Source organism: Miscanthus floridulus, chromosome 15 (genome assembly GCF_019320115.1).
Source record: "Miscanthus floridulus cultivar M001 chromosome 15, ASM1932011v1, whole genome shotgun sequence".
NCBI lineage: Eukaryota > Viridiplantae > Streptophyta > Magnoliopsida > Poales > Poaceae > Miscanthus > Miscanthus floridulus.
In genome coordinates, this window is record NC_089594.1 from 19,255,796 (window position 1) to 19,270,262 (window position 14,467).

Consider the following 14,467-nt stretch of genomic DNA (forward strand, 5'->3'; position numbering starts at 1 on the left):
AATGAACAAGCCAACAGTTCCGAACAGGCTGTATAAAGCTTTAGATTTTATCGAGCTCTATAATTTTGATATACAATTTATCTTTATCCGAGTTTATTTAGAAAAGCTATAAGTTTAATTGTTGGGAGGCTAATTCCAAAGTAAGTGAATCGCCTCTGAAACCGATTTAAGAGTGGTTGACTAAGTCAACAGTTCCTAGAAATGACCCTTTTAAGGATGGTTGAGATAAGAAATCGTTCCTGAAAGAATGATTTTTAGGGTCAATTGTTTTATGCAAACAGTCCCTAATGGGATAAGGCCATCCCACCCCAGCTACATAGTTTAAGGTATACCATAGATCAAATATTTTTCTCCTGCCTTATTCTTGCTAGACATAATTCCTTGCTATATATCTGGTACCCCGTCTTTAGTAACCAAATCTTCTAACTAAAGTAAGGAGCACATCCACCTGTAACGCAAGTCCGAGTCTCGTCCTCTGTTTAGACGTAAGAAAAAGTATCTGCAACCAAATCTATTCACATCATTGAATGTTTGGAAGAGCTCCGGCAATACTACATCAGTTAAAAACAATTTCACTCTATGAATTCTTAGTGAAACAACTAGCTCCATATAGAATCCAGCTCCATCAAAATTTAGATCTAAGGACGTCCTTCAAGGAATTATGTCCCGGTTGGTTGGAGTTACCAACCGGGACTAAAGGGTGCGGCCATGTTTAGTCCAGCTCCATATAGAATCCAGCTCCATCAAAAAGAAAAGGAACCTTTAGTCCCGGTTGGGGTTACCAACCGGGACTAAAGGGTGTGGCTATGTTTGTTCGGCTGGAGGACCTTTAGTCCCGGTTGGTAACACCAACCGGGACTAAAGGTACCTCTTTAGTCCCGGCTCGATGACCTGGGACTGAATGTTCCACCTTTAGTCCCGGGATCGTTGTCCCGGCGCGGTAACCGGGACTAAAGGCCGTTACCGCCCGGGATAACAAGGCCATCCTGTAGTAGTGGACTAAATCCATAAATTTCATAGAGCTTCTAAAAAATACGATAAAACACTTTTTTTACCTCTCATGGAGTGAACAAAATGGTTTTTTTTGGATTGCTGCCATTACAATTTTGCAAGTTTGAAGAAACACCATTACTATTCGTCTATTTGGAAAACCTGCCATTATAATTCTTCTTCACCTTAAATTGTGCCAGTTTCTACGTATTCGACAACGTCGGACCCACGTGCAGGTGACAAAAGGTCAATGTATTCTCGTATGTCCCAAAATAACCCTGCTGCTTCTCTCTCCCTCCACTCACTGACACGTAGGCCTCAAATGTCATCTTCTTCTTCCTCCTCTCCTCATCTTCCTTGCTGAGCAGCAGCCACCGGCAAATGGGCGAGCTGGCGAGCAGCCGCGGCCACGCCTCGCGCTCGCGCCACTCCAACTCGCGCGCACGGCCATGCCGCATCGCGTCGCATCACCAACCATCTCAGAGTCGCAGGCGTCACAGAGGCGGTCATGGGCAGTGAGCTCAACGACATGCGCTTGCTCTGCGGCTCCATCTCAAGCGATTGGCAGCGGCGAGCGGGGCAGGCCGGCGGGATTCGCTGGGCCTACGGCCCTGGGACCTGCAGCGGCTGCCCAGTGTGGCCCGAGCGCTGGGAGCGGGACCCGTGTGCGCGTCGCGTATGGCGCGGTGGAACAGAGGCGGCGTGCGGCGGCAAGGGGTCGCGAAGACGACGACGAACGGTTGTCTCCAGCGGCAAAAGCTCATGCGAGCACGCGTCCGAAAGAGAAGAAGATGGGGCGAGCCTAGGGGCGTTGGTAGTGCTGGTAGCGGTGGTGAGGGTAGCCGAGAACAATGGTGACAAGCTCGGCTTCGAGCTTGCGACCATGGCACCAACGCACAGCAGCGGAGAGGGTGAGGGAGCGCCCAGCAAGGACCCATGTCTTTGCATCTCCATCGCAACCAAGCGCCTTCAGTTTCTAGCTAGCTAGGTTCCTGAGCACACACTTCTGCTAGCTAGTAGCCATGGCTTCCGGATCCACTGCCTCATCTCTCTTCTTTGCCATGGCGCTCGTGATGATGGCGCTCATCATGCTCGGAGGCAGCAGCGCGTGCCACGCCGCATGGCATCTCGCCTACACAACGACTGCCCCGACCGCCCGTGCGGGACCTCCGTCCGCCATGGTTGCATGGGACCACCGTCCGCCATAGCGTTGACGACCAGATCTACCACCAGCTGGCCCTGCCCTGCGGGCGGCGTGGCCTTGGGCGAGCAGGAGGTAGCGGGCGAGGGGGGGCTTGGGGAGGAGCGGCCGCCGACGTCCGGTAGCCTCCCGTGTTGAGCTTGGTCGTGAAGCAGAGTTGGACTTAGACCATGCGCTGGCTGGAGGTTGAAGGAGGAGCTGACTTGTGGGTCCCACGCGTCAGCGAGTGGAGGGAGAGGGAAGAAGCATGGGTATTTTGGGACACAGGAGAATACATTGACCTTTAGTCACCTGCACGAGGGCGAGACGCTGTCGAATATGTAGAAAATGACACGATTAAGGTGAATAAGAATTGTAATGGCAGGTTTTTAAATAGGTGAATAGTAATGGCATTTCTTCGAACTTACAAAATTATAATAAACCCAAAAAAAAAATTATCCACCAACACCGGTGATTACAGATTACACAGTGTTCGTTTGTTTTCTTTCTCGTTCCTCTTCCCCGCCGTGCACAGGCTCGCCGTCAGATCGCCGAGCGCTTCCAGCCCCACCGCCATGTGCCGCCGCTCCCGACCTGGCCGCCACTTCGCCGGCGCTCCCGGCCCCGCCAGAGCGCGCGAGACCGACGCGCGCCGCCGCCTGCCGCATTATGCTCCGGCCATTCCTCTCCACTCACTGTTCTGCCGCCTCCACCGCAGCAGCCGCGGGCGCCGCGGCGATGCGACCCGCCGCCTCCTCTTCCTCCTCCCGCTCCTCGGTCACAACATCTCCGTCTCGCTGGAGTTCGACGTCCAGCTGCAGACCGAGGAGGCCGTGCGCGCCGGCTCCGGCGCCGACGCATCCATGTGGCGCGAGATCGAGGCGCTGCCGTGGAAGGGCGGCCAGTGCAGAAAACAACCCAGACTACGAGTGCCTTCGCGCCGAGCTCCGCCGGATGGCGCCGCCCAACGGCCGAGCCGTGCTGCTCTTCCGCAACCGGTATGGCTGCCCTGTTGCCAAGCTCGAAGGATGGGGGCGCCCCCAAGACCAAGCGGCGCAACAAGAAGTGAGTGATGATTGTACTGCTTGTTGGATTATTGTTGAGATTGCTTGTGTTTCATTCACATTTAAGTTGTCTTGGCCTAGAATGCTTCTTAATTTCTTTTCATTGCCTTGAAATATCTAGCTATTTTATTTGTTGGTGTTTGGGCTAATAAAGAGATAAACCGTTTACCTATAGGATTCATTTCTGGATGACTAAAGTACGAGGGGTACTGCATAGTACTTTCTACTCTCTGTGGAGGCTTACTATTTTGTTGGACATGGGTTGATCTTTTGAATAACCTTTCCCAACTTAGAGTGCCTAGCTTGCAATCCACTCGTGTTGATCTTTCAAAAAGAAAAAAGAAAAATCCACTAGAGGAACGTCATATAGAGCAATTTGCAGAAATAAAAAAAAACAAATTAGTTAGACAGTTCTTCATGCCTTGGAAGCCACAAGTTGTCTATTTTTAAAACCCTTTCAGGAAATAAGAAGACTACTAGCTTTGTTAGAAGTAAGAATGAGCTAGATCGTTATTTGGACGAAGAAACCCTTCCTTATGATGAGAATGATTATTTTGATGTCCTTGGTTGGTGGAAGTTGGAGGGAACTCATTATCCTACTTTGAGGCAAATTGCTCGTGACATCTCGGCTATTCCAATCACAACCGTAGCCTCTGAATCAGCTTTTAGTACTAGTGGAAGGGTTTCAAGTGAGCATCGCAGCCGTCTTACTCCTGAAATGTTGGAAGCTTTGATGTGTAGCCAAAGTTGGCTTCGTCACACTCTAAAAGGTACTACACTACTACTGTAATAGATTGTTCATTTGCATATAAGAACTATTAGCTGCAGCTACTAAAATATATGAAATTTTATTGTAGATGATGCTGATGGAAGGATGGATAGCTTCTGGTCATGCCTTCAAGACATTCAAGAAGAGATGATTTTAGAATCTTGCATCACTGCTGATGATTCCGACTAAGCTTGGTTGAACTTTTTATGTAATGGTGTTGAATAATGACTTGTACGGCTTAATGTGTGTAAGACTTATTTATTTGCTTGGTTAGACCTTTATTTCTGTTAAATTGTTAATGTGTGTAAGACTTATTTATTTGCTTGGTTAGACCTTTATCTAATGGTTTTTGTCTCTTGCCTGATGGTTGTTTAACGTGGTGAAAAACTAGAATTGAGAGTTGTATTTATGTGTTGCCTGATGGTTTTTGTCTCTTGCCTTACTGTTGTATAAATGCTATGCGAGTACACGGGCATGCCCGCGGGCATGCGCTATCCGCGGACAGCGGGCATGGGCGCGGTTTTCTGCCCGTGGCGGATAGCGGGCGCGGGCGCAGGCTTGGTTTTTTGCTCGCGGGTATGGATACCTAGACCTTGTATCCACGCGGATTTTACCTGTTGCCATCTCTAGCCACAACTGAATGAGAAAATAATTAAGTATAAAATGCTGCTACATCGCAATCTCTGCAACAGTGTTTGATGAGTTAACTGACCACGCCTAGCCTCAGTCTTTCGACTTTTTGCTGGAGAATAAGAAATTTAGAGCCCACCTTAAATCTTTCACCATACTTCATCTCAGTTGTGTATAGCAGGTTGAGCCCCATTATTGTTAAATTGCATGATACTTTTCTGAGTTTCTCCAGCTGGTTTGAATAATGCACAACTCTGGTCTTCTTAAATCAAATCATCATCCCTAGCCAAAATTCCATGCATCTCTATTATCACCTTGCCTTTATCAAAAGGTTTGAATAAATGCCTCCTGGATGGCAACAATTTTCGCACAAATATCTTGCATTCCTGGTCTATCTTTTGGTGATTCCATGGAGCACATCAGGCCAATTTCGACCAATGGTACGATATAGTTTTGCATACGTAGATTACAAACAACTTCATCCTCCTCATTTTGCATTTGGGGGTCTAAAATCTCATTGATTTTATCAGGGAATGCTATATCCACATACTTGTGAAGGCTGAGGTCGTTGCCAAATAATTCGTCAGTTGGTCGCTTTGCTGTGAGCAATTCTAGTAGGAGCACCCCAAAACTATAAACATCACCACCTGTTGAGATTTTGCATCCCATCCCCATACTCTGTGAAATAGATGCACACAACAATGCACATAGAAAAATTGAGAAGCTAACCAAAAAATGATGAGAGATCAGAGATAAGTTTATAGTCCTCCCAATGTAGGAGCCATATGGCATAGTACAACTTACCAGGTGCGATATACCCAATGGTTCCTGAGGCACCAACCAAGCCTTCTGGACTGCTAATAATAAGACTTGAAGAGAGAAACTTTGCTGACCCAAAGTCACCAAGGCGTGAGGTCATGTCATAATCCAAAAGAACATTGCTAGGCTTCAAATCACAGTGAATCAATGGAGGTATCAACTGGTTGTGCAGATAGTCAAGAGCAGAAGCCACATCTGCGGCAATACTAATTCGTTGACCTAAACTTAACACCCTCCTTGGTCTACCTTGGTGTAGACTTGGGTGTATCCACATGTCTAGACTATCATTTGCCATGAACTCATATACCAGAGCTTTGAATTCATTATTCTCAAAATCTACTGTTGAGCACGAGGTGATTGCTTGAATTAGATTGCGATGGCGGGTATGCTTCAAGACTTCACACTCATTGAAAAAGCTATTAAGTGAACCTTGCTCATCAAGATGAAATACCTTGATGGCAACAATGTATGTATCAAATTCAAAGCGACCGATGTATACTGATGCCGTATGACTTGAGCTGATCTTGTTGACTGGAGAGAACCAATTTGTAGCTTTAAGAATGTCTCCGTATGACACCTTCTTCATTGTCTCTCTGAAGCTTTCAGGTGGTTGGGTTGCTATTCCCTTCATAACAGTGGCAACAACACATAGAAATGACAACAAAGCAATCGTAGCCGGTGGGGCTACTATGAGCAGCAGGCATGCATTAAATTTTCTTTTTGTTGTTGATGTGGTGGGGCAGATCGGCAATGAAAATATAGCAATTTGTTGACATAATCCCAAGTTACCATCCAACATGACTGCATTTGAATTTCTGAAGATACCACTGGTTGGAATTGGTCCTACCAGTTTGTTGTATGACAGATCAAGATAATCCAAGGTCATGAAGTTCTCGAAGAATTCTGGAATTTGACCTGATAAGTTGTTTTCAGAGAGATCCATCTGCTGCATGGCCTTTAGTCCATTGAGAGACTGAGGAATAATCCCACTAAGCATATTTCTTTCCATCTGAAGGTATGACAAGAAAACACACTGGCCAAGTTCAGTTGGTATCTCACCAGATAATTTGTTGCTGGAAACATTCAATAGGCCAAGATTGATCAGTTTTCCAATTTCTGATGGTATTGTTCCATTAAGGTTGTTGTTTGACAAGTCCAACCCCAAAGAAAGCGAAGAGATGCTCAGGATTTCACTTGGTATGGATCCATCAAGGTTATTGACAGATAAGTTTAGCATAGCCAACCTTTTGCACTGTCCTAGACTTGCCGGTATGTTTCCAGACAATAAGTTATCATCCAGGTAAAGCTGGTTCAGTTGAGGGAGATTGCCAATTGTCGATGGCATTTCATCTGACAATCTATTCGCGGACAGTGTCAGAACAATCAAGTTTCTTAAATTACAAATAGCTGAGGGAATGCTTCCTGAAAGCATGTTGTGGTCCATGGCAAGCAGAGTGAGATTCACAAGGTTGCCTATCGCATCTGGTATATTTCCTGAAATTTGGTTGCCTCTAAAGTTAAGCCGTTCCAGGTTTCTGGAAAGATTGCTGACTGATTCTGGAAGGTTTCCTTCCAGAGAATTCCCATCCAGTGATAACATTAACAGTCGACTGCAATTTGTCAGGGAGGTCAGAAACGCCCAGTCTTCAGCTTGTAGCATGTTACTTCCAAGATTCAGTCGACTGAAGTTGCTCAAAGATCCTAGAGATGGAATCGAGCCATTTAGTAAATTACTCGAGAGATCAATCTCTTGGAGCTTTGACATGTTGCCCAGTGAAGCCGGGACCATTCCACTGAATCTGTTGCCACTCATGATTAATGACATGAGGTTTGGGAGTGAGTGGGCAGTGTTCAGAAGTATCTGCCCATCAAGCGAATTGTTGCCCAAGTTAAGATATCTGAGTGATGATACATTGTATATCGCCGCTGGGACATTCCCTGATACCTGTTATCACGTAGATCTAGAGTGTTCAAGTTTGGGATGTGGCCCAAGGCTTCTGGAATCGATCCTGACAAGGCATTCTCTGCTAGCAGGATGGTATTTAAGGATGAAATATTTCCCAAAGATGGTGGTATCCTTCCAGAAATATTATTTCTAGTAAGCCCAAGAAATTGTAGAGATGTGGTTTTCTGGAAATAAGGGACATTCCCTGATAACCTGTTGTCGCGTAGATCCAGAGTGTTCAAGTTTGGGATATGGCCCAAGGCTTCTGGAATCGGTCCTGACAAGGCGTTGTATGCTAGCAGGATGGTATTTAAGGATGAAACATTTCCTAATGATTCTGGTACACTTCCGGAAAGATTTTATTTCCAGTAAGGAATTGCTCCTTGAAAACGATTCCACTGGAGGTTAACTGTGACAAGGTTGGATGACTTATTGAATAGGGTACCTGGGATCTTTCCAGCTGGGAAATTCCTCGAGGGGCTCAACACACGAAGCAATGGAGCTTTGGTTAAGGAACCAGGAATAGCTCCGCTAAGACTATTTCCTGCAGGATTAACATACCTAAGAGAAGCTGCTGCACCCAGTGACAGAGGGATGCTACCTGCAAGGTTTTTCCGGCAAGCATCAGAGTCTGGAGGCCCGGAAGCGCAGCTATCTCCTCAGGTATGCTTCCAGAAATATCATTGCCTGAAAGATCCAGCCGCACCAGCGAGGTAAGGTTCGCCACGCAACTGTGCAGTCTTCCTTGGAGCTGCACAGAGCTTAGGTCTAGGGACACCACCCGGAAAGGGACGCTCGAGCTGCAGCTGACGCCTCGCCAGCTGCAGAAGCTGAGCGAGTCGGTGCGCCATGATCTGAGGACGCCCTGAGGGTCAGCGGAGATGCCGGATTTGAAGCAGAGCAGGGCTTGGCGATCAGCCTCTGACCTGTTGTTGCCGGGTTGTGCCGAGGAGAATGTTGCGTTGGTTGACAGAAAAACGAAGATGCTGCACAGCAGGAGTGTATGTGCATGACGGGGAGATGGAGATTCAGAATAATCCATGTGTCTCTTCTCAACTTCTGATCCTGTGTTTTTGATGTAGTATGAGTTTTTGACTGTGTTTTGAGGTGTGTTTTGTTTGCGAGCCAGAGAGTAGTAGAAGGTTTATTATGGAGCGCTGCTCGACTTTGACTAGTTGACTACTTGAGCTTGTTCGGCTGGCCACAATCGGCTGGCTGGTCAGCTTTTTATTTTCAGCCGGGGCATGGTTTTTCTCTAAAAAAAACCAGCTGTTACAGTGTTTCCAGCTGCTATAGTATAAAATTAATGCCAGCCGAGCAGCTTCTTGATGTTGTATATGTTAATACATATTTTTTTCTATAAACTTGATCAAAATTAGACAAACTTGATTTAAGACAAATCTAAAATGACTTATAATTTAGATCGGAACAGCGATGCATAGTTCTGAGTCACGTGACTATTATAGTTATCTTAGTGGGTATGCTAAAGTAATCAGCCTACCGATATCTCAAAGTGCGAGTGGGCCACTAGCATTTTGTGCCCCCTCTTAAATAAAGGCTGTTCCGGCCTCGACAAGGCTCACTGAATTTTTCTTTTTTTCTTTTTAGTATTCAGCTGATTGTTTAACATCGCCATTTGTTGGTTGCTTCTATGAGTGCTCATGACCTGTTTTCATATCTTGGATGAGGCAACACAGTGGGTGGTGATGGCCGCCGGCTACGTGCTACTACTGCTGTTGGCACTTCAGCCTATTGATGATTGAACCGGATGAAAGGACCTTCGGCCAATTAAATTGGCAGGAAAATTTTCCTTTGGCGATATTTATAATTCAGCTGATTCAGTTTGTTGGAAATCTTGTCACTGTCGACATTTCAATTGACAGAGGGCTCTATTCTCGCTGGATAAAATGGCGAGGTTGAAATCTCGCCATATCAAACGGGTCTGAGGAGGTATATATGTAGTTACAAAATTTGGGTCTAGTTATTAAAAAAAATTTTGCAAAAAAGAATTAATAAAAAAATTATGAATTGGAAAAAAAAATCCTGTCCAGATTAGTAGGCCTGGCGGCCCAGTACATTTCGGATGCACGGCCGAATCAAGATCTTTCTTCCATTCCGCAGATTAGAAAGATTTGCATTTGGGATTAAATGTAGGAATCCTTAAATGTATATTCCATAAGAGCCGGACCATTTTCTTTTACACGCGGCCCATTTACTTTGGATGCAGGTGGATTATTTTATTTTTATAAATTCGTTTTTTGCTAAAGTATTTGTCTGAATCTGAATTGAAAAATAAAATAAAAACTATACTACTACCACCGATTGAGCTGGCAGAATTTTGTTACCGCCGTTTGAATTAGCAGATAATTCCTTTTTCTGCCCGCTTATCTTAAAAAAATATACTCCCTCATTTCAAAATATAAGACATTTTGGTTTATCCGTTTTTACTATATATCTAGATATAGTATATATCCAAATACATAATAAAATTATTTATATAAAAAACCAAAACGTCTTATAATTTGAAATGGATGAAGTAACTTTTATATATGAACTCAGATGTAGATAAAATTTATAAAAAGAGATATACAACTTTGTAGTTTATAGATTTTTCATTTGAGGCCGTTTCTAAAAAAAATGATACACTGTTTGATTTGTATTTGTAGATTTGAACATTAAATTAATTATTCAAGGCATCAAATGGCTTTAAACAAAAATATTGTAAACTACAAAAGTGTATATCTCTTCAGTATCTATAAGATTTGTGTAAACTTACAGGCTTACAGCTAACTTCTCTTCTCTCTTCACCTCAGCATAAAATCCACTTATACATCTCATTAGTCATAAGTAGGCATGGGTGTTCCGGTTACTCGATTTTTTGGGTCGGGTAGTTTAGGTAATTCGAAATTCGGGTAATGAAAACTTCTACCCGATGTTAGCCTACTCATAACGTAGCAAAACGATCTGAAAATAATTACTTTTCTCAGTACAGTAGCTCAAAGTTATCTACAATAATTTGACAATTTTACATATGGTCATATGCAACAGATGGAGCACTCGGTACACTCCCCAAAAAAAGTTTCCTTCTTCCTATAGAAATAAATTTACTTCACAGGTAAATAAATATAAATACTAATATACTCGAAGAAGTAGACCCTGTTCGCTTGAACTTATTAGTCGTACCGTTTCAGCAAAATAACAGTATTTTTCTCTAACAACAAATCAGCATCAGCCTCCGCCGTTTTTCCGACAAGCCCATCAGGGCCGTAATCTGTGCGTTCAATGCAGAATGCCCTGTCGCTGCTAGAGCAGTACTGTTATCACTAGCCGTTTACGTTTAGGCGGCATTAACAACGTCAACGTGTATGGAGTATGGACACGATCGCCGGCAGCGACGGCGGCGATCACCACCACCACCAGAGCGGCTTGACCTTGACCCTGCACCCCCTATTCACCACCGCGGCGTCCCCGTCCAGCCTGTCGACGACCACCTCGCACCGGGCCTTGACGTCGACGGTCCACGTCCGGAGCACCTTCCCAAAGCGCAGCCGCACGGGCACCCCCGCCTCCACGGTGAGCGGCACGGTGCCCGCGTCCCGCTCCGCGGCGAGCTGCGTCCTCTGCGCCTCCGTGAACCGCACGCCCTGGCCCCGCATCGCCGCCGCGACCACCGTCACGTTCCGCGGCGCCTGGCGGAACGCCGGCCACGTCCCCGCCGCGAGCCGCTGCCCGGCGTAGGACACCGCGACGTCGCCGCCCGCGCGGTACTCCACGCCCACCTTCCCGTTCCGCCCGTTGTCGGCGCGCACGGCCGCGTCGAGCGCGGGGGAGAGGGAGGTGGAGGCGGAGGAGGTGGCGGAGGCGTTGAGGCCGCGGACGGCGAGGGAGGGCACGGAGAAGGACGGCGCGCGGGGGCGGAAGACGAGGAAGATGGCGCCCACGAAGGCGGCGGCGGCGAGAAGGATGGCGAGGAGCGCGGCGCAGGCGAGGCAGCACGCGCGGCGGAGGCGGCGGCGCCGGGCCGGGCGGCCGGACAGCTTCTTGTAGCGCCGCGCGCGGTCCGGGGGCGGCGAGCGGAGGACCTGGTCTTTCGGCACCTGGATGATGTACGTGCCTGGCGGCGGCGAGAGCGCGAGCGGGCGGTCGTGGAAGAAGGACGGGTGCAGCGGCGTCGTCTCCGTGTCCGGCGCCGCCGCGGGATCGGATTGTTGGTGATAGTGGTGGTCGGGTCGCCGTCGCCCTGGCGGAGGTGGAAGCGGGGAGGAGGAGGGAGATGACATGGGGTGGACGCGGTCGGCCATGGCGCCGACTGAGCTGAGGCAGGCGAGGCGAGCGCGGGGGCGGAGCAGCTTTAGCGTGGGAGTGAATGCCTGGCTGTGTTTATGTATGTAGGAGTACGCGTGAGGGCGACGGAGCCGCGTTGATGGAGACAGGCGAGGGGGAGGGATCGAGCTGCAGCGCGTGAGGTGGTGACGACTGACGACGGCGACGAAGAAGAAACGATGGAGGGAGGGAGACGAAGGAAAGGGACAGGATGGAGGGAGGGAGGAAACGGTCATCTCACGCTCTTCACATTTCACACTGCTCTAGTATAGTAGTGTAAAATGAAATACGGTGGAATTGGTATAATATTTCTTGAGACCAGATGCCTGCCATGGTTGGTAATGTTTGAAATGACGCAGGATCGAGTTGTTGTACATGTTTTGACAGAGGAGTGGAGGAAGGCAGAGTCAGAGAAGCATGCATGCATCCTAGGACCTTTTAATTTTAGTCCGACATATGCGGCCAACAAACGAACAGGCTGATAGCACGATAGTAAACTATACTCATGAATGAATGAAAAAAAGGAGAAAGGATCTAAGTTTGATTATTAAGGCCCTGCTGGGATTGTAGGAATTTTGAAGGACAACTATAGGAACGAGAAAACGGAGGAAAGCAAGCTGAACTGAGTGTCTGGAACAGAGGAAATTTGCTGCCCTTTCCTTTGGATTCCTGTAGCTGGACGCCGATTTCATAGGAAAGAAAACATCCATCGTGACCCCTTGTTTTCTTTTCCCTTGGCATTGCTGAGGCAATGAGCGCTCGCTGTCTTCCGTGGTGGGTGTCATTAGAACGTAATATCCTGGCAAACCTGACGATGGACTGCGTTAGCAGAGAAATGGAGGAAGAGGAAACGACCAGAGTGAACCACAGCAACCGTAGCAGGAGCAAGGATAAAATCTTGGCACGTGGACTTATTTGTAGCTTTTTATAAAACGAAAGGAGTTGTGTTTACTGTTATGCTTAGCTTAAGCCATTGAGTTTCTAGACTCATAGATTCCAATTAATGCTAGTCATGTTCCCGTGTTCCAAACACCACCCCCTCTATAGTTCATATGTTTTTCCAATCCTATATTTTTCAACCTCTATTCATTTCCTATTCTATGTTTTTCTCTATTTCTGTGTTTTACATTCCTCCGTTCCAACGCAATGTTTGTTGATTTTGCAACGGCAGGCGCTGCTAGGTGTTACCCACCATGCATTTGGTCATTTGGAAGCAGCTAGCAGCTAGCTAGCTAGCTTTTCCGTCCTTGAGCCCTATATAATTTGCATTTGCGTGCGTGCTTCCAGCTGCATTTCTTTTAATTTGTTTTCTTTTTGAAACGAATTCCAGGCCAGTTATGCATTATATATTTCATTCTTGGACGGTATACGTGTGCAATGCAGGAACATGAGGAATTGAATAAGCAAGTCTTCCAAACAGTGCCGAATCTGCTTTGACACATTCTCTGGTTTGCTGCTGTCAGCTTATAATAATTAAATAAAGAGTTAAATGCACCATAGGTCCATTAACTTATGAGAAGGTTTCGGTTAGGTCAATCAACTTTCAAAGTGATTTTTTGGGTCCACAAACTTTGTACGCCGTATCACTTAGGTCCATACCTCTCCACAGTTGGCTTCTCGTGCTGATGTGGCATGATGTCCGTGGCCATGCGGGCGTGTAGGTGGCTTTCCTCCGGCGGCGCTTCGTCCCCTCCTCCATGGCCGGCCGCCGGCGCAACTCCAATAGCTTCCTCCGGCGCCCCTGTGCTCTGCCGCGGGCAAGGGCTCCGCCGCGCGCGGGCACCGTCGCGGCCCGAGCTCGACCGCTGTGCACGCTCCGACGCGGGCGCGAGCACCGCGCGGGCGGCCTCTAGGCCCCTCGTCGCCGCAAGCTCCTCTCTAGCGAGCGCGCATGCCATCCTCGTCGGCGCGAGCTCCATCCCCGGCGGGCGCGCTGCATGACGAAGACAGGGAGGGGAACGACAACATCAACGGTGGACGCCGCGGAGGACGACCTGCTCGCGCGCCTGTGTGGCCGCGGCAGCAGCTCGCCCGCGCCAACAGCGGCGGCGACGGCACCTCCTCGCACGCCCGCGTGCCTGTGGGGCCACGGCGCCGACGATGGCGCTGCCCAGCACGGCGCCGAACCTGAGGCCGAGAGCGAGCAGCGACACCCCGATGCTGGACATGGTATTGGGAAACTCGGAGTAGTAGAACTTGATCTGCCCGATCAGGTTCAGGCCCTCGGCGAGCCCCGTCAGGCAGTGCTGCGGCACCAGCTTCATGGCCGACATGTGCACCGGTTCGTCCGGGTGCCCCAGGTCGCGGAGCTCTTGGGTGATTGCGGCGGCTCGACGTACGCTCTCGGTGTGCGCGGCCACGGCCATGGCCACGGCGAAGAGCGCGAGGCCGGCGACGCAGCCCCTGGCCTGCTGGATGTACACTGATGATGGTGGCCACGAACACGATGGAGAGGCCTAGCACCGTGTAGTACCAGTTGAAGAAGGTCTGTAGCGTCCACACGTTCTTAGCAGTTGTTGTCCCGCTTGTCCAACTGGTCCGCCCCGAACGCCAGCGTGCAGGGCCGGATGCCGCCCGACCCGAGGGACATGAGCGCGAACGACAGTGAACAGCAGCGGCAGTTGCCACTGCGAGGTGCAGGAACCGAGCGAGCGGAGCTGCTTGATCTCGGCCCGGGACGCTCCCGTTGAAGAAGCTGCCGCCGAGGTTGAGCAGCTGGAGCCGACGCTGCTCGCCGAGGCCGCGCG

At 48.5% G+C, this 14,467-nt stretch overlaps 1 protein-coding gene and 2 pseudogenes across 1 annotated transcript; 1 reads left to right on the plus strand and 2 right to left on the minus strand.

The window, feature by feature from the left end:
* Positions 1 to 2,675: 2,675 nt before the first annotated feature.
* On the plus strand, positions 2,676 to 4,245 carry LOC136506439 (uncharacterized; annotated as a pseudogene).
* Positions 4,246 to 4,957: 712 nt separating this feature from the next.
* LOC136507134 (probable LRR receptor-like serine/threonine-protein kinase At3g47570) lies at positions 4,958 to 8,439 on the minus strand (annotated as a pseudogene).
* Positions 8,440 to 10,393: 1,954 nt separating this feature from the next.
* LOC136509174 (NDR1/HIN1-like protein 13) lies at positions 10,394 to 11,740 on the minus strand. Its single transcript, XM_066504004.1, has one exon. It carries the CDS (start codon positions 11,696 to 11,698, stop codon positions 10,802 to 10,804), a length of 897 nt encoding a protein of 298 aa, XP_066360101.1. The 5' UTR covers positions 11,699 to 11,740; the 3' UTR covers positions 10,394 to 10,801.
* Between the last annotated feature and the right edge of the window lie 2,727 nt (positions 11,741 to 14,467).

Bases quoted from the DNA above. Each gene is read 5' to 3' on its own strand.
- LOC136509174 (XM_066504004.1), bottom strand. From the start codon at position 11,698: ATGGCCGACCGCGTCCACCCCATGTCATCTCCCTCCTCCTCCCCGCTT.